A 20,574-nucleotide genomic window follows, 5' to 3' on the forward strand; every position below is an offset into this window, starting at 1 on the left:
TTGCTTGCACTGGCATTTATTCAGCGGCAGACATTCGGCCTCGGTGTTGGCGGGCGCCGGCTCCAGCTCCTCCTTGGCCCAGACCCCGACATTAATGAGGCTGCCATCAGCAAGCCGGACAGTTTGTCGCACAGCAGCCACGCGCACCGCCCTATATGGAACCCCGCACATCACTGCACATTGTTTGCTGCTCACAAATAACAGGATTAATTAGCCAGTTGGCACGGTCGGTGGGTTCAGGCAGTTCCCGGTTCAGTTCCGTGCCTCATCCTCTAAACCGGGTGGGCTCTTTGTGAGACTGAGAAACCACAAACTGCTGCCCGATGCTTTACATCGCCACTTCATCAATGGAGGGTAAAGCGCTCCTAATAAATCCATGATTCCTTTGGTGCCGTAGTGATTGAAACTGTGATAATAATAACAATACAATAATATACATAGCTTCATGGATTATCCACATCCTCACCCAAATGTTATCGTTCTGCTTGGGTCTAAGCCAGGGGTGTCCAAGCGTCTTCCACTGAAAAGGATGTGGGGGGGTGATGTAGACATGGAAAGATTTTTTTTTAATATTTGAGGGGAAAAACAGCCTGCATCTCAGCTTTTGTGTTGCTCAGCTTTATTGTAATATTAATTTTAATATATGTTTATCATGTCATAATATTATAGCTTTTACGCAATATAAAATGACATCATTATGGCTGTCATAATATTAATAAAAAACATATTTTATTATTTAATGTCTAATGGCCTGCTAAGTACAAACACACCTTCACGCTCAGCCACGTGCAAACACAACCATGTTGTCACTTTGGCTGGTTAAATATAGCCTGGATGCTTAGCAGGTGTAGCAAATGTCTGCTAGCTGAAGCCAGCAAAGCCCCCCCCCCCGCAGATCAGAGACGCTGCCGCTGTATCTGATTACTCGTCTGCTGTCATGTCGAGCTCTCTGCGTTGTTTTCCCATCTCCCCATGCAGCCTCAAGGGAATGTCACTGCCGCACTTTTTACCTCAGCCCAAAGAGGTTATTTTTTACCTCTCCTCTGTTGCTTTTGTTTGTTTGTTTGTTTGTTGGGGGGGGGGGGGTTACGCCAAAAAAGGGACACCGCCGCAATGGGACAGAACGGCACTGATGGAGTTGTCGTGGGGACAAAATCGGGATCATTCTACCTGAAGAATTTGCTTTCTGCGCTAAAATCTGTCTCACCTTTTCTCCCCCCCTCCCCAGGGGACACCACACAAAGGATGAGATCCACTCCCTTCCCAACCCCTGCAGAGTTGGATGCCTATGCTAAGAAGGTCGCCAACAACCCCCTCACTATCAAGATCTTCCCCAACAGCGTCAAGGTCCCCCAGCGAAATCACGTGCGCCGCACGGTCAACGGGCTAGACACATCAGGCCAGCGCTACAGCCCCTACCCTTCCTCTCAGGCCAGCGCCAAGGCCGGCCTCCTCGCCATCGTCAAGGTGCCCGCCGTCAAGGGCATCCTCAAAGATTTCGCCGGCAGCCGGGCTCGCTTGCACCCAGACGTCATCATGAACCACCTCAGCGGACCTTACCAAGTGGCTTCGACTAGCACTTTAAACCATCACCCGACTCTGCCCAACCACAGCTTAGCCCTGCAACCGCAGGACACACCTCAGACTCTGCAGATGCCACTCAGACACCCTCTCACCATGGCCCAGCACCCTCAGGGCCCACCCAGACTGCAGACTGTCTCTCAGCACCAAGTCCTCGGTCACCCTCAGGTGCCCCCGACTGTCTTACTTCAGCAGCAGCACCTTCAGCAGCAGCAGCCGCCTGGCCTGCAGGGGGGCAGAAAGCTGCCAGATGGCGACGCACCCCCCAATGTGACCGTCTCTACCTCAACCATTCCACTCCCCATGGCCACAGGGCTGCACCAGGGCCGCCAGCCGGACCTGAGCACCATTGTGCACCAGATCAACCGCTTCTGCCAAGCTCGGGCCCAGGGTGCCGGCTCAGCCTCCCTGTGCGAGGGCCAGATCGCCAACCCCAGCCCCATCAGTCGCAACCTGCTTATCAGCGCCTGCTCCAGGGTGTCCATGCACAACAACCCAGCCACCTCTGGCTTCCCCCCAGCCAACTGCATCGTTGGCCCTCATGAGAAAGCGAGCATCCCGGTGGGCGCCCTCCCGCCGCCCAGTGTGACCATGAACCACTTGCCTTCCAACCACACAGATCTCAATCAGCCGCAGCACCCTCAGCATCTGCACCCACAAGCCAATCAGCAGCTGCCACCTAACACGCAACAGAAGATGCGCTCTTGGAATCAGCATCAGTTGACCCACGTGCCCCATATTCAGAACGGCAAGCAGCCACCCAGGGAAGCCCCCTTCCCTTTCAAGGGAATGAGCTACCCTGCAGACATATGCGTGGGTCAGCCGTATACGCTCAAACCTCCTCTCGAGCGGCCCACGCCCTCTCCACCGGTCAACAACACCAACGGCATGACGGGCCCCTTGGCCCACTACAACAACGGCCACTACTTCCAACCCCACCTTTGGAACAGCAGCATCCTCCCCACACCCAACAGCGACAGCTCTGGGTCTCAGGACGTAGCCATGCCATTCCACGGGGTGGGCCCAGGGGGGTGCACCGCACTAGAATGTGGGCCCCCTGGGGCCCCCCATTACAGGCTACCACCAAGCTCCTCCACCTCCTCTGCCCAGACTAATCTGATGCAAACCACAGATTACATGGGTGGGGACTTCCAGACGCCCTATTTCCGCGATCAGAATCTCGGGTTAATGGGCAAGATGCACGGGCCCCCCGTGGGCAGGGAGCTCGGGGATGGCAGGAGTGCTCTCATCCAGCATCCAGGGTACAGATAAGCTATGGCCTTGTCTCCAACACTTTGTTTAGTCTTAAAAGAACATCTTCAAGAGGGTAAATGAATATATTTCATTCATCAAGAATAGTTTTTTTCCCTTGTTGATCAATCTTGCAAGTGATCAATTCTTTAATTTCCTTTGACTTTTTGTTAGTGAATGCTTTTACCAGGAATGTGTCCACGTCTCTACTGTCATTCCCTGCTTTCTCGCTTCACCGTACACGTGTGCCCTGGGTCTCCACTGATCCTGCGTCAGTTCCACTTCACACGTTTCAAGTTCACCCAAGCGCAGATATAAGAAAAGTCGATTCCTTGCTGAAAAGCAGCAGCATCTATTGTTTTTTTGATTTTTTACGTGTGAGGACCATTCGCAGGGCAAGAAAAGACTTCCAAATCAAGTCGGTGTGTAACAATAGTGGAGTGTGTACGCAGAATTGTGCTATTTTCAGATGTAATTATTTATTTGTGCAGTAGGACTATTGAAACGTGATTCCTGGTTGATCACGTAAACACACGCAATCAGGTAGTATGTACATAGCGAGGACCCCGAGGGCGCGTATGTGTGCTCTATCTTGCTTCAAATGCTGCAATGAATTCAGGTGTTTAAAAAAAAACAAAAACTAACCAAGTTGTCGCCAGGCCAGGAAGGCCTTGGCTGACTAAGTTGTGACGTTTCAAGAAAGAAAGAAAAAAAAAGGACATCAAAGTTGAATCCAGTTCTCCAAAGTCAAACGCCGACAGGCCGTTAGGGAGAGGTGCCATTTTCTTGAAGGAACCACGACAAAGTATTACTTGAATTGGAGGTGACCGCGTTGCAGGCCGTACGTAGCGTAGCTGTGAGTGCGGAGCGTTCCGTCGCCGCGTAACCGGAGTGACGGGTGTCGTTTGCTACTGATTCTGATGTGAAGACCAAATTGATCACTTGCAAGATCACACGGACGTACACACGTTTTATTTTCCCTTGAACAGCAAATGCATTGTTTATTTTATTGTACACTGGCTTACCTACTAGACTACTGTAACATTTAAAGTTTAAAGAGCGTGAGTGTTGACGGGTTGCGTGTGTGTGTGTGTGCGTGCGTGCGTGCGTGCGTGCGTGCGTGCGTGCGTGCGTGTGTGTGTGTAGTCACAATGAAACCCATGTGTTCACCTAACCACCCCTAAAAAGCCTTAATTGTTTGGTCCTTGGACTTTCCTCAAGCATGGTTTTAATGCAAACCCCAAATAATAAGGAAGAAAGATGGTGATTTTTTTTTCTTCTTCTTGTTTATTTTAATGATATTTTATTGACTAGACGAAGCAATTCCTTAGTGATTTCTTATGGGAAGCAAGAAAAGAAGCGATATTTTGTAATTATACACTCTATTTTAGCAATGTGTAGTTACTGAGCTGTATACACCCCACCCACCCAACCCCCCCCGCCCCCACCCATCCCACACACACACAGGTTTCAAAGCTTCAGTTTGCAGTCGTGACTATTTATAATACTTGATTTACTCGTTATTTAAGTTTATTTTTCCCTCCTTGCTGTGAAAAGGAAGAAGGTCCACAGCCTATCTTTTGTTATCTTTTGAAGATGAACAAGGAGTAAGAGCGTGAGAGTTGTGCTACTCTTTTTGTAATATTGTAATAATAAAATAAAATTCTAATTTATGCTTTCATGTGCGTCTGAGCTGCTGTTTGCATGAGCTGTTGCGAAACTCAAAATCTTCATCCTGAATGTTCAAAGGCAACAATGCTAATGCTAAACATTTTAGTTGTAGGGAAATCATCATTCTATGATTCTAATGTTTCGAAAAGCCATCTCCTTTGCCCTGCATTGATGCAACTTGACTTGCACAGAATGTCGTCGGAGGCAAACATCGACTTGCCAAAGATGATACAAGTAAAACATGTGGAACATAAAATAAAACTGGTGTATGCATATAAAAATATTTTTATACTCACTTATAATCCACAAGGCATGCTGGGTATCTTCCCATCATACCTTGCGGGTTGTAAATAGAATTGTACTGTAATCATCCCTTGCTACGTAGCAGTTTTTCAAAGAATTTATAAATGATTGCTGTTTTGTGGTTGCTTATTAGTCAGAATATATACAGTATAAGCCGTTGACACCACCAGCTTGTAAATGTTGGGTGAGACCACCACCCAGGCACCAAAGCAGCCTTTATTGCAGCTTTAAATGATGATATCCGATATCAACATTAATGATGAACCTCCTTCAATAACTTGAACTAACGTCGGCTACTTGTGTGCGTCAGCATTGGTGGACGTCCCTCATCTCTGTGGACTCGTATGCTCCTCCTCTCCTGCTCTCGGAGAACAAGCCTCTCCAGCTCCTCCCTGTGGACAAAAAGGGGAATGATCGCCACTGCTCCAAACCGGCAACGTGGATGCATGCAGTGTCTAAGGCAGGGGTGTCGAAATCGAACTCATGCCATGGAGGGCCGAGACACTGCAGGTTTCTCTCTAGCCGGTCAATTTAACGGAGCTCATCAATTCTGCTGGAGAAACTGGTTGGGGAGAAATCTGCGGTGCTGGGCCCCCCCCCATTGACACACGTAAAGCGTCACCTCTCTGTGTTCTGATGGGTGAGTCTGATGTCGACTGGCGGACTTGGTCGCCATATCCGGGCTCCTCGTGGATTTTTCCCAGGTTGCTGTTCCATTTGTTCCAGTTGACTTCCTCCACCCTGTAAATTTCACATAACTTTTCATAAAAGTACTCCATGTTATAATGTAGTAATCATTTCTTAATTGGGAAACCTGTTTATGACCTAAATAAGTTTTTTTTAACATTATTAGAGCCCTCTAGACCTGAAATAACACCCCTACAGTCTTTCTACAGACATTCTTATTGCTTTTGGTCTCCCCTAAAAGTCCTTCCATAATCTTCAATTGGTCCAGAACTCGGATCAATTTCACAGGGAACAGACCACAAAGTCCTCCTACGTACCTTCAAGACCCCTTTACGCTCATGAAGAAGACGATTTATAAGAACAATTGAAGGGTAAGCAACTCCTGTGTTATTGACGTTTACCATTCTGTGTTTCTGCACCTGCATGTCTTAAGGTTTACGTCCGTGTTCTGCAAGTTCTCCATTTCATCTCCAAATGTTCTCACTTCCTCCGCCATATTGGTAGCCGAGTCATAGGCCTCCCATCCCGTCATTTACGGAAATGAGACTGAACAGTTTCTGGACCGCCAAGGTCTCCCTCTCCGGCAACCACCCAACTCACTCTGCACCCGACCCTTTTGACCCCTCCCATGAGCTCATTGGAGGGGGGGCCCATGTGACCTCTTCTTGCAGATGATGCGGTCCCATTGGCTTCATGGAGCCGTGACCTTCAACTCTTCCTGGGTTGGTTCGCAGCCGGGATGAGAATTAGCACTCCCAAGTCCGAGTCCATGGTTCTTGTCTGGAAACGGGTGGAGTGCTATGTCCAGGTAGGGGACAAGATCCTGCCCCAAGTGGAGGAGTTTAAGTACCTCAGGGTCTTGTTCACATGATCGACAGGCGGATTGGTGCGGCGTCTGCAGTCATGCAAACTCTATCGGTTGGATGGATGATGAATGGGAGGGTGGGTAGGTGGGTGGGTGGATGATTGGATGGGTGGGTAGGTGGGTGAGTGGATGGAATGAGTGGATGGATGATTGGATGGGTGGGTAGGTGGGTGAGTGGATGGATGGGTGGGTCGGTGGGTGAGTGGATGGATGGTTTTTAGGTGGGAGAGTGGATGGATTGATGGGTGGAGGCATGAATGGATGGTGGATGGATGGATACGTGGGTGGATGGATGGATGAACGGGCGGGTAGATGGTTTGGTGGATAGATGGATGGTGAATGGGAGGGTGGGTGGGTGAGTGGGTGGATGGATAGATGATGGATGGATGTATGGGTGGGTGGGTGGAGGATGGGTTGGTGGGTGGATGGAAAATTACAGCTGTTTTTGTACATTTTACAACCATTTCAAGATTTCATTCATGTTAATATTTCCATACTTTTTTGTTCTTTATTCAAATATATTCCCTCAAGCTAATTTGCCCCCAAATTACAACTTTATTTATTGTTTAGTTTGTTTGTCATCTTTTTTTATGTGTTTTTTTATCATATTTTCTTTTTATCATATATTTTTATTTTTTCCATGTATCCATCCATCCTACAATGTATCCATCCATCCACCCACCCATTTATCCATCCATCCACCCATGCGCCCCCCCACCCATTTACCCATCCATCCACCCACGCGCCCACCCACCCAAACCCACCCACCCATCCAACCCATCCATACACCCACCCAAACCCACCCACCCATCCATCCAACCATCCACACATCCATCCACCCATCCATCCACCCACCCAGCCACCCATCCATCCATCCATCCATGATGGATGCTCAGCTCAGTCGCCAAGTTGGATTGACAGTAGAGGGTTTCATGCATCGCCGTTTTTGTCATCAAAACAGCCGATGCTTTCCATTCGGAGCGTCTGGAATCCGAAGAACATCCTTTCTTTCTGTCGTTGGGATCTTATTTCCACTTTCCCTGGACTCTGTCTGATTCTTTGGGGATGAAGCTAACCTGAAGCAGCGGCGGCGGTCCGGCTTAGAGGGCGTGCCCAGGTTTTTGTCCACCCCGCAGCGAAGCCTCTTCCTCAGACATAATGGCAGCCTTTTCTCCATGTCCAGAATGGTGATGGCCCTCTGCACACACACACACACACACACACACACACACACACATGCACACGTATCAAGCCTGAGCTGCAGAAGGTGCTCGGCTCGGCCGCAACCGGCGTGGCCCACCTGCAGCCTCCAGACGCTGGCGCTCTCCAGGGTGATCTTCTCCACGGTGCGGTTCATGAGGGCGATGAGCATGTTGAGCAGCAGGATGTAGGTGAGGATGATGTAGGAGATGAGCAGCACGTAGAAGATCTCCTTGTACTGGTAGTGCTCGGTGAACTCCATGTCGCCCATGCCGATGGTGAACTTGAAGAGCTGCAGCGTGGTGTAGGAGATGTTTCGGAAGGTGGGCTTCATGCAGTCTGCGTCGGGGTAGATGGGCGCGTAGAGGCGCTTCTTGGTGGTGTTCCTCACGGGGGGCTCGATGAGCAAGGTGACCACCGCTGTGACGAAAGGACACCATGTCAATCACACTGGACAGGAAATAAATATGAAGGCGCATTTATTCTGGAGGAGACAAGTTTTACACCGTTCTGGGGTGGAGCCCGTTGACGTCGACATAAGCGGTTGTCGACATCATCAGAACCAAAACTAGCCGTAGCTTTTACTTTCAATTTCATGAATGACATCATGTCAAGCCATGCCAGATGGAAGCATCGTGTGGTGTCCCTACACAAAGTCCTTTTGGAAGGACGTAGTACCTGCTGAAAATCCGAAGAGGAAGACGACATAAACAAACAGGAAGCGCAGGATATCGCTGAGGATCATCTGCAAAAAAAAAAAAAAAAAAAACAAGAGAAAAACATCATCCGAGTGCTTCATGTGAGGATTTTTATTCTCCGCTAATTTTTCCGCTTGGCCGGCACGGTGGTCAAGTGTTTAGCTCGCAGACCTCACAGCTAGGAGACCCAAGTTCAATTCCACCCTCGGCCATCTCTGTGTGGAGTTTGCATGTTCTCCCCGTGCATGCGTGGGTTTTCTCCGGGTACTCCGGTTTCCTCCCACATTCCAAAAACATGCTTAGGTTAATTGGCCACTCCAAATTGTCCATAGGTATGAATGTGAGTGTGAATGGTTGTTTGTCTATATGTGCCCTGTGATTGGCTGGCCACCAGTCCAGGGTGTACCCCGCCTCTCCCCTGAAGACAGCTGGGATAGGCTCCAGCACCCCCGCGACCCTCGTTAGGATAAGCGGTAGAAAATGAATGAATGAATGAACTTTTCCAGTCTTCTAAATACAATTTTAACATGATTAGAGCCCTCCAGACATGAAATAACAGCCCTATAGTCACCTTTACACTCCTATTACCCAATATGGTGGATCAAATAAGCCATTAAAGACTTATAGCTGTGAAATCTGAAGCGGCAAATGTGAAGCCCATACCTTCTGTATCATGACGCTGTAGATGCCCATGTGTTTGCTCCCCCTGGCGAAGTAGAGCAGGTTGACCCAGCTGAGAGCGAGGCACAGCACCAGGAAGCCCAGGTACTCTTGCCTACCCAAGACGTACAAGGCGGCCGCAACCAGGAAGAGGACGGCCTGCACAAAGCTGGGAAAAGAAAGAACGGCAGAATATCACACAAAATATGACGTTATTATTATTAGTATTATTATTAGTATTATTGAATGATGTCATCTTCAAAGGTACAATGGTGCCGTGTAGTCGAGTAGGCGATATTAATGATAAAGTGGTGCATGATGTGTTCAGGGCTGTACAAAAAAACACCACCGACGCTGTTAAAGGGTCCTATTATGCTCATTTTCAGCCCTTTGTATTGAGTTGTGTATTCCTATAGAGCAGCTACACACAATAACCCGCACAGAAAGTTTTCTAGAGCTTCCAGATTCGGCACTGCTTTCTGCAGGGTTTCCATGGACTTCCTGCTTCTGACCCACGGCCTGCCTCCGGTCACGCCCACTATGCTGTGATTGGTTACACTTGGTTACACTTCTTCTTCTACACTTCTTCAATGCATGGAGCTTTATAGTTTTAGTTCACACATTTTTGGCTGTCCTTGAATGCACCAGACCAGCAAAAGTTATGTTTTCACGTCATCGTTGTTGCCTAATGATGTCCGTGTTGAGTGCTCGTGTTCATATTTGTTCTGTGCCAAATTCATTCATGCAATTTTTTTTTTTAATTTAATTTTTGTCACGTACCGAAGTAGGAGGTGATATGAGCATCCAATGCCATAATGGGTACCATAGTAAGTGTCAATATAGTGATATATATAGCACATCATGACTGGTTCAAGACTCTTCATCCTTGTATTTAGCAAACATCAACTGCTTGTATTGTTTCTTGAATTGGCTCATCGTTGTGCATTGTTTGAGGTCCTTACTCAATCCATTCCATAGTTTGATTCCACATACTGAAATGCTATGGCTAGCATAACGTAGTCCTAGCATAGAAGTGTTTCAAATGTACTTCTTCCCTGAGATCATATTTCTCCTCTCTTGTAGAGAAGTATTGGATGACATTTTTAGCTAATTGCTTATTTTTAGCCTTATGCATTATTTTAGCTGTTTGAAGATGAACTATATCAGCAAGTTGAAGTATTTGGGGTTTTAGAAATAAGGAGTTAGTGTGTTCTCTGTATTATCCTTACTGACCTTTTTTGCAGTACATTTAGTGAGTGAAGATTGCTTTTATAGTTATTAGCCCATATTTCCACACAATAAGTAAGATATGGTAGAACCAGAGAGCAATAAAGAGTGTGGAGTGATTTCTGATTGTGAACAAATTTTGCTTTGTTCAAGATGTGATCATCTTGTGGCTGGAAAACAAACTCCAGGGCGCCTGTTTGTTTTGTGCTTTTAATTCTACGTCATCAGAAGATACTTTTTTGTGACCGTTATTTTGTTCAGTGCAGTCCGACAGGCTGAAGTGTGTTGTTGGTTTTTGGAGCAATTTCCTTTATTCATTCATGGCGCTTCATTAGTATGCTGGAGCCTATCCCAGCTGACTTTAGTCGAGAGGCAGGGTGAGCCCTGGACTGGTGGCCAGCCAATCACAGGGCACATATAGTACACAGACGTAACAATTGACTCTCACAATGGGACAATTTAGAGTCTCCACTCAACCTAACTTGGATATTTTGGGAATGTTGGAGGAAGAGTACCCAGAGAACAATGAAAGGGAATTGTATTGTTTTGTTGTATTATTGTTGCATTGTTCACAAATAAGTTTGTTATGACTTTTATTTTGATCATCGTCAATAAATCCAACAGTCTTGTCAGATATAGAATCCTGGCCCCGTATTCACTTGGTGTCGATGCCACCATTTCCAGTACGACCAGTCATGATAAAACAATGGTAAAACAGGTGCGTCACGGTGGTATCGTCATCATTAGCATCTGCATTTTACTTACAAAAGGATATCGTAATATCCATCAATCAGCAAGGTCTGCAGATTTGGTCGCTTCCTGGTCAAGTCTCGTAACTAGAGACAAGGTAAATGGTGTAAATGCGAGGCAAAAGGTGTTAGCATGCAGAGGCAAGGCGCGCCTACGGCCTACGTACCCCCACGATGAAGAAATAGCAGTTTGCCAGCGTTAACAGGATCTGTCCTGAAACATAAAGGTACCCTGCCGTGGTGTGCTCCACAGGGAAAGGCGTCTGGAGAGCAAAAAAAGGAGCATCAGTGGAACGAGTCCACCAAGATGAAAGCTGACATCCTACCTTCCCATCCTTCTTGTTGTAGGCCACCGTGGTCAGGATAATCAGGTACACCAAGTAGACCAGGAAGTTGAGACCAAACATTCGACCTCCAAACCTCTTCCATTTGTCGTCCAGGAGTTGCCTGAGAGGTTCAGTCTGGAGCATCTCGTGGCGGTTCTGGAAGCAGACATGTTCCTTCCAGGAAAGGAGTTTATATCTACCAGGCCAGACTTACCGAGACGGGACTCACAGGGATGTCGCTGCCATAGACCAGGATCTCCAGGGCTGACTTATCGTCCACCGAGTCCACAGAGGCCAAGTCGTACAAGGAACAGTGGACTGGCCCGTAAACCCACTCGGTGAACTTACGGGACAAATGTTTGGTGTGGCTCTCCTGCAACTCGCGCTTCAGGATGTGAGCGAAAATCTAAAAAATGGAGATCACGTCAAGATTGAGGGTTGAGATTTTTCCTGGTACTTCCACCCTCATTCCATAAACATGCATGTTAGGTTCAGCAGACGATTTTCTCCTGGTGTGACAGAGGTTCTTTGTCTATCTGTCCTGTGATTGGCTAGCAACCGGTCCAGGGTGTGGGATAGGCTCCTTAACTCTAATCCTAACAATAACCCCCTTAACCCTAACCATGACCTTTAATCTTAAACCCCAACCCTCTCTAACCCCACACCTAATCCTCCAAAACCCCAAGCCTAACCCCTGAACCATAAACCCAATCCTAAATCCCAACCTTCTCTAACCCTAAACACTAATCTAACTCCCTAACCCTCTCTAACCTTAAACCCTAATCTACCTCCCTAACCCTCCGACCCTAACCCTTAACCCTTTCTAACTATAACCCCCTAATACCCCAAACCCTGAGCCTAACCCCTTATCCATAACGCCAACCCTTTCTAAACCTAACCCTCCAACCCTAGCCTCCTGACCCTTAACCCTAACCCCAACCCTAACTAGCTAACCCTAATCCTCCAACCCTACCTCCTAACCCTTTCTAACGAGAACCCTCTAATACCCCCAAACCCTGAAGCTAACCCCTTAGCCAAAACCCCAACCCTAACTACCAAACCCTAATCCTCTAACCCTAACCTACTAGTAACCCTTAACCCCAATCCTAACTACCTAACCCTAGTCCTCCAACCATAACCTCCTAACCCTTAACCCAACCTCTAACCCTAACACCAAATCTCCTGCTTGAGTAGTCTCCTGCGGGTACCTAACGTGGTGTCCAGTGGGGACCGGTTGATGGCCTCTTACCCCACTTTTCCCAGTCTTGGCAGCCAGTTTAAGAGGCGTCAGCCTGCTGATGTTTTCCTTCTCCTCCAGGTTGACTTTGGGTCTCAGTCGGGCCGTGACGGTCAGGATGAGGTCGTACATGCCGGTGATGAAGTCGGTGTTGTCCTTGGTGTTGTCGGCCACCACCACCAAGGCGTGGAGCACCGTGTTGCCCTGGGAGTCGGCCATATTCACATCCGCCCGCTGGTAGTCATTGTCCAGGAGGAAGGACACCACCTCGGGCTGGTTGGTGCATGCCGCCAGAGACAGAGGAAGCTCACCTGGGGGGGGTTATGAACATTTAATTAAAGAATGCGTGCAAGATGAGTGGGACCAATCACAGAGGAGTGGGCGTGCGGGAGGAATCAATTAAAACAGAAATCCAAGGAAATCCAGCTGGTGCAGATTGGTAGGTGCAGATTGTGGAAGATCTAGAAAGCTTTCTGTGCCGGTTATTGTATGTAGCTGCTCTATAGGGGTACAAAACTCGATACAAAGGGCTGAAAATGAGCATGAGCATAATAGGACCCTATAACAGCATCGGTGGTGGTTTTTTGTACAGCCCTGAACACATCATGCACCACCATCACTGCATCGACTACACAGCACCATCATACCTTTGAAGATGACATCATAATTAATACTTTAATAATTAATACAAGTCATATTTTGTGTGATATTCTGCCGTTCTTTCCTTTCTCAGCTTTGTGCAGGACGTCCTCTTCCTGGTTGCGGCCGCCTTGAATGAGCATAATAGGTCCCCTTTAAATCATTTAACAAATAATTCCTGACTAATTGATTTTGTTGTTTTTTGGTTGTTTTTAATTTTTTTTTTAATTTTTATTATTTTTTAAATTCTTTGATTTTCTAACAAATATTGAATATTAAAATCAAGTTTTTTCATCTATTTTGGTGTTTTAAGTGCCATATGAAGCATCAACAAGGTTTCAAATGCTGTACGTTGGAGTGCACACGTTGCCTGTTCTTTACATGAACGTCGTGTGACTGTCCACACGGGGGCGCGCTTACCAAAGTAGAAGTTTGGGCCATCGTGAGGCTGGAAGAACTTCCCGCAGGCCTTTGGGTGAACGTCCGCTCCTTTACTGAGCAGAAGCTTGACGTAGCTCAGACTCCTCCTCTCGATGGCGATGTGCAATGCCGTCTGCCCTGATCGATCATATTTCATCATTATTGCATCATCCTTTCTTTTGATTGACTGACGCTGTGGAGTAGTGTGTTCAAACATAATTCAACAAGAAACGTAAAAAAAATTTAGCTGAAATTTGACAAGAATAAAGTCAAGATATTAGGAGAAAAAGTTGTCATTTCACAACATTATGAGGAAGATTAATATCATTTTAGTTGCATAAAGTTGAATATTAGAGACATTTTTAAGTTGTGATATTATGGAAACCAAAAAAACACACAAAGTTACAATTTTATGAAAATTTGGCCCAGAAAAAAATGATAATCTTATTGGAATAATGTCCAAATATGATGGGAAAAAAAGTCATAATATCACCAGGAGAAAATTTACAGGAAGAAATAATTGGAAAATTATTATTTTTAACTGTAACAGCAGAAATGTTAAAAACAGAAGAAATTGGACAAGAATAAATTAAGATTTTTTTTTTTACAAATTTTACGAGAATAAACTTGTGATATTTTGAGGATAAATGATATCATTTTGGTAGCATAGATTTGAAATATTGTTGTCCTAATACAGTCTGTCCTAATACAAAAACATGTACATATTGTACATATTTAAAAAATATGCTAAAAAGAAAATATGATAGAAAAACACATTAAAAAAAGATGTAACATTATGACAAACAAACTAAACAATGAATAAAGTTGTAATTTGGGGGTAAATTGGCTTGAGGGAAAAGTTATATATTTGAATAAAGAACAAAAATTATGGAAATATTAACACGAATGAAATGTTGGAATAGTTGTAAAATTTACAAAAACAGCTGTAATTTTCCATCCACACATCCATCCATACATCCATCCATCATCCATCCACCCATCCTTCCATCCATCATCCACCCAATCACCCACCTACCCACCCTCCCATTCATCATCCATCCACCCATCCATCCACTCACCCACCAACCCACCCTCCCATTCTCCATCCACACATCCACCCATCCATCCACCCAACCATCCATTCACCCCTCCATCCATCCACACATCCACCCATTCATCCATCCATCCACTCACCCACCAACCCACCCTCCTATTCATCATCCATCCACCCAACCATCCACTCACCCATCCATCCACACATCCACCCATTCATCCTCCCAACCACCCATCCATCCACCCAACCATCCATCCACTCACCCATCCATCCACCCACCTATACATCCATCCATCCAACCACCCATCCATCCATCCACTCACCCACCAACCCACCCTCCCATTCATCATTAATCCACCCAACCACCCATCCATCCACCCAACCATTGATCTACCCATCCACTCACCCATCCATCCACACATCCACCCACCCATCCATCCATCCACCCACCCACCCATCCAAACATCCATCCATCCATCCATCCATCATTCATCCACCCAACCACCCATCCATCCATCCATCCACCCAACCATCGATCCACCCATCCACCCATCCACCCATCCACCCACCCATCCATCCATCCATCCATCCACCCACCCATCCAAACATCCATCCATCCATCATTCATCCACCCAACCACCCATCCATCCACCCAACCATCGATCCATCCATCCACCCATCCACCCATCCATCCACCCATGCATCTACCCACCCACATCCACCTACCCACCCATCCATCAATCCATCCATCCATCCATCATCCATCCATGCATCTACCCATCAATCTATCCACTCACCCACCTACCCACCCTCCCATTCATCATCCATCCACCCATGCGCCCACCCATCCACCCATCCACCCATCCATCCATCCATCCATGAAGAAGCTATTGAGATCAAAAGGAGTACTGAGTATTGAGTATTGAGTAGCGAGTGTACCTTTGTAGTAAGTGTTGGTGTAAGCTGCATTCACAAGTTCTTTGATGTCTCCCATCTTCTCTGAGACCTCCAACAATAATTCAACGGTTGGGTTCTTGCCGTCTCGGAGGTGCAGCAGGGCCTTCATCAGGGCCGTTTTACCGTACGACTGATCTGGACGTGAAAACACTCAAGTTCATTCCTATTAACCAGGACAGCTCCACGGGAGCCTTCCCACTCACACAAGGTGTCGGTCAGTTTCTTCATGTTTTGGTGAAGGTACCGGTGCAGGCCGTCCAACCTGCCGACATCCCCACTGGCCACCGCGTCAAACAGCCTCTCGATGTTAAACGACTGACCCTCTGTCTTGGGGGCGTCCCCCTCCTCGCCTCGGATTCCTCTGGAAACATCAATTTATTGGGAAAAGACATTTCAAACCACGTTTCCTGCTCCATGGAAATGGAAAGAACTTTTTAGAAAGGCTCTTTTATTTTCATTTCATTTTGCTATTTTTGACCTAATACAATATTAATAAAAAAAAAATTTAATGACAAAAATTAACCACAAATGTGAAGAAATAATAATAATTACATGAAAATATATTTGATTTTTTATTTTAGAAATAATAAAATAAATATAATATAATGTATTATTTATATTTTTTATTATTTATATTTTTATTTATATATTTTTTAAATATAATATATTAATATATTTAATATATTTAATATTAATGACAAAATCTTTGAAGTCTCTTAAGTGAAAATGTGACGTGAAAATTATGGGCGGTTCGATGGGCTCACTTGTCAAAGTTGAGGTTGAAGCGTATTTGAGGTCGGGTCTTCTCCATCTCCTCCTGGTAGTCCGTGTCCATGGGGGCTTTGGGCGCCTCCGGTCCCGTGTTTAAAACAGACGCCAGAACGTCCTTCTGCGACGCCGTGGGCCGACCTTTCTCCGACTCCATCCTGTCGTCGGCCTCCAGAGAGAAGACGGGCTTCTCTGACTTCTTCATCTTTGTAGGTCTGCTTCCTTTCGAGCCTCTTTCGAGGACCAGATAATAAAGCAAAAGTCAGTTGCGGATCCGGCAGCTATGCTCCTTGTCCTGCACCCAGGAGTAACTAAGGTTTGCCCTCCATTTCATTTTGACACCTCCCTCCATCAGCGTTGCAACCTCTCGGCGCCCGTTCTCAAAGTGAAAGATCATGAAAAACCACTTGAGGAGCGCCGTGGGAGAGGAGAGACTGAGTGGACCTGGACTCCATCTTGTGAAGATGTTTTACTTGATAGCGACTGATACAGGCTCACAGTTGAAATCGTCAAAATGATGTGGTCGCTGTCCGTGGTGCTGAACTGCTTTGAATTCGTGTTGTTTGGTTTGCGAGTAACCGTGCAGCCTCGTGTTTTTCTTCTCTTGGTTTGTTATACTGTATGTACTATATACTGTATGTACTATACTATGTATACACCATACACATGTATGTATACAGTACTTACAGTGTACATACAGTGTACTATGTAAATGTACTGCCAACGTTTGTTTGTAAGCACGAGGTATTACAAATAATCGGACATTTTGACAATAAAGTTGTACATTTACGAACATTAACACTTTATTCTCCTATTATTATATTATTTTAGTCTCATTATTTAACACATTGTTGTTGTCATATTCTGACTTGTTTTCTAAAAAAAAATTGACAAACATTTACAAGAATAAAAAAAGTCAGAATATTACAAGAATAAGTAATACATTTAGGAAAATTAAGATGTAAATTTACAAGAAAGGTAAAGTGGTTAGCATGTTGGCCACACAGTCAGGAGATCTGGGTTCGATTCTCTATGGAAACCGGAGTACCCGATTTCATCTCCCATTCGAAAAACATGCTAGTAAGGCTGTATTCTTGTAGCATTATGACTTTTTTTTCCAGTAAATTTACAACTTTTTTCTTGGAAATGTATGACTTTATTCTTGTAATATGACGACCTTTTTTTCTTGTAAATGTACTACTTTTTTCTAGTAAATGTATAATGTTTTGTCCGAAATGTACATGTTAATTCTTGTAACATTATGACTTTTTTTCACTCGTATACATACAAATTTTTTTCTCTTTTTCTCACAAATTGATGACTTTATTCTTGTAATATTATGACTTTTTTCTCGTAAATTTACAACTTTTCTTCTTTGAAATGTATGACTTTATTCTTGTAATATTAGGACATTTTTTGACATCAATGTACAAGTTTTTTCTCGTAAATTGACAACTTTTTTCTCTGAAATGTATAACTTTATTTTTGTAATATTACGATTTTATTGTTGAAACATTATGCGTTTTTTTCTAGTAAATGTACAACTTTTTTCTAGTAAATTTACAACATTTTGTCTGAAATTTACGACAACATTATGACTTTTTACTTGTAAATATAAATTTTTTTGTAAATGTACTACTTTTTCTTGCAAATTTATGACTATTGTTGTAACATTACTTTTTTCTCATAAATATACATATATATTTTTTCTCTGAAATGTATGACTATTCTTGTAATATTACAATCTTTTTTCTTGTAAATGTATAATGTTTTGTCAGAAATGTACGAGTTAATTCTTGTAACATTATGACTTTTTTCCCTTGTATATATACACATTTTTCTAGTAAATATACGACTTTTTCTTTGAAATTTACAACGTCTCGTAATATTATGACTTTTTGTTGTAAATATACAAGTTTTTTCTCGTGAATGTATGTGTTTCCCTTGTAAATATAATTTCTTTGTAAATGTACGACTTTTTCTTGCAAATTTTTGACTATTGTTGTAACATTATTACTTTTTTTCCTCATAAATGTAAAAGTTTTTTCGAGTTAATAAAAAAAATTCTGAAATGTGTGACTTTATTCTTGTAATATTACAATCTTTTTTTCTTGTAAATGTATAACTATTGCTAGTAAATGTATAATGCTTTGTCTGAAATTTACAAGTTAATTCTTAACATTATGACTTTTTTTTCCTTGTAAATATACACAATTTTTTCAAGTAAATTTGTGACTTTTTCTTGGAAATTTACAATTTTAGTCTTGTCATATTATGACATTTTTTTTCTCTTAACTTCATGACTTTTTCTTGCAAATGTATGACTTTATTCTTGTAATATTGCAGCCTTTTTTCTTTTAAATTTACAACTTTTTCATCTGAAATGTATGACTTTATTTCTGTAATATTACAACCTTTTTTTTCTTGTAAATGTACAACTTTTTTCTAGTAATAAATTTATAATGTTTTGTCTGAATATTCCACATTATGACAATTTTCCTTGTAAATATGCAAACTTTTTTCTCATAAACCCATGACTTTTTCTTGCAAATTTATGTCTTTATTCTTGTAAAATTATGACCTTTTTTCTCGTAAATATACAAGTTTATAAAAATTGACACTGTTTTGTCGGAAATTCAAATTTTATTCTTGTAACAATCCCCGTGGCCGTACAATGACAGTAGGATTGTGTTTGGAGAAGTGCACACTGACGTTACCATGACACCGAGTGTAAAACACGACCGCAAGGAATCACCTCTGCAGCAGACATGTGATGTTTACCCGCCAGTGACTAACAAAGAGTTAGTTTATAAAAAGACATCCATGACTTCCGGGATGGTGACCCGCCTCTTGATCACCACAAATACCTCAAGTCAATATCAGGCCTTCAAAATGAATGCAAAATGTAAAATACAAGTGAATGATAACAAGAACTTGTGACCTTGTTCCCATTTTGTGTAAGAAAATAAAGGAATGGAGGAGTAGAAAAGAGTGAGTACAGAAACTGAGAGAAGAAAAAGCCAGCCGGAGGCAAAGCATGAAAAATGGAAGCAAACGCCATAATATGAAAACACGTTTTCATATGGAACGTCCTACTTCAAGTTGTTGCTTTGTGTTCTTCATTCATCTACTCACTAAGGACCACGCAACCATCTGCGCACACCAACGTCTACTCATGTCTTCCTAACAGCAGCACACAAAATGGACTGACATTCTTTCCACTTCCAGCTATGGTTGGAATATGTTCAAACACAAAAACTCACCACGAGGGTCCACGATTTACTGGAGTTCTTTCAGATGATTGTCCTCTTCAAAACAACAACAACCCACAATGAGTGTAGAGTCTCCTGCAGAGGTTCTGGGTGTGTCCGATCCGAAGATGCTCCTTCAGACAAGATAAGGAAGGAGAAGCAGCAGGGAGAAAGAGTGAGCCGCCCTGGAGAATATCACAGCACATTACTGGAGATACTGGGAGTGCTTGAAAGGGGGATGTATTGACCGGCTCTGCGGCAACACACACTTCCTCACGTGCATGTGGCTTCCTCACGTGCACGTGACACTGACAAGCGTTGTTCAACATTTTTGCTCCAAAAATAATGTTGTAAATAGTTTTTTTCCCTCTATATTTATATATTTATATTTATCCCTCTATTAGGTTTTTTTTCCTCAGAAATATACACCTTTTTTTCCTCTTAATTAACAACGTTATTCTGGTGACTTTTTTTTCTCTTTTTCTTGTACACTTATGACTTTATTCTTGTAAAATTATGACTTTTTGTCATAATTTATGAAATTTATTTCCAGCAATTTACAACTTTATTCTTATAATATTATGGCTTTTTTTGTCACAATTTATTTAATTTATGTCCATCAATTTACAGCTTTATTCTTAAATTATTATGCCCTTTTTTCATAATGTATTTATTTCCTTAAATTTACAGCTTTATTCTTATAACATTTTGGCTTTTTTGGGGCATAATTAAGTTAATTTATTTCCATCCATTTACAACTTTATTCTTATAATATTATGACTTTTTTGGTATAATTTGTTTAATTTTATTTCCATCCATTTACAACTTTATTCTTATAATATTATGGCTTTTTTGGCATAATTTATTTAATTTATTTCCATCAATTTACAGCTTTATTCTTATAATATTATGTTTTTTTTGTCAAAATGTATTTATTTTCATCCATTTACAGCTTTATTCTTATAATATTGTGACTTTTTTGTCATAATTTATTTAATTTATTTCCATCAATTTACAACTTTATTCTTAT

The 20,574-nt window shown here is 43.4% G+C and overlaps 2 protein-coding genes across 3 annotated transcripts in view; one reads left to right on the forward strand and one right to left on the reverse strand.

The window, feature by feature from the left end:
• The window catches only part of fam222ba (family with sequence similarity 222 member Ba), a 35,889-nt gene extending 31,376 nt beyond the window's left edge, over positions 1–4,513 (forward strand). The window contains exon 3 of the mRNA XM_058077334.1: positions 1,229–4,513. Coding sequence (XP_057933317.1) covers positions 1,229–2,853 — 1,625 coding nt within the window. The 3' untranslated portion in view covers positions 2,854–4,513. The remainder of the gene's footprint in view (positions 1–1,228) is intronic.
• trpv1 (transient receptor potential cation channel, subfamily V, member 1) lies at positions 4,280–20,158 on the reverse strand. Of its 2 annotated transcripts, XM_058077332.1 has the most exons (16): positions 19,557–20,158; positions 16,290–16,526; positions 15,729–15,886; positions 15,508–15,660; positions 13,515–13,652; positions 12,468–12,766; positions 11,448–11,624; positions 11,219–11,374; positions 11,060–11,155; positions 10,909–10,979; positions 8,920–9,085; positions 8,237–8,303; positions 7,659–7,978; positions 7,435–7,556; positions 5,429–5,547; positions 4,280–5,198 (listed from the first exon to the last, which is right to left on the reverse strand). In XM_058077332.1, the coding sequence occupies exons 2-16, from the start codon at positions 16,496–16,498 to the stop codon at positions 5,113–5,115; spliced, it is 2,337 nt and encodes a 778-aa protein (XP_057933315.1). In that variant the 5' UTR covers positions 16,499–16,526; positions 19,557–20,158; the 3' UTR covers positions 4,280–5,112. The 2 variants fall into 2 exon arrangements, with proteins under 2 accessions (XP_057933315.1, XP_057933314.1); XM_058077331.1 differs by having other exon boundaries at positions 11,060–11,374.
• Between the last annotated feature and the right edge of the window lie 416 nt (positions 20,159–20,574).

Source organism: Doryrhamphus excisus, chromosome 7, assembly GCF_030265055.1.
Source record: "Doryrhamphus excisus isolate RoL2022-K1 chromosome 7, RoL_Dexc_1.0, whole genome shotgun sequence".
NCBI lineage: Eukaryota > Metazoa > Chordata > Actinopteri > Syngnathiformes > Syngnathidae > Doryrhamphus > Doryrhamphus excisus.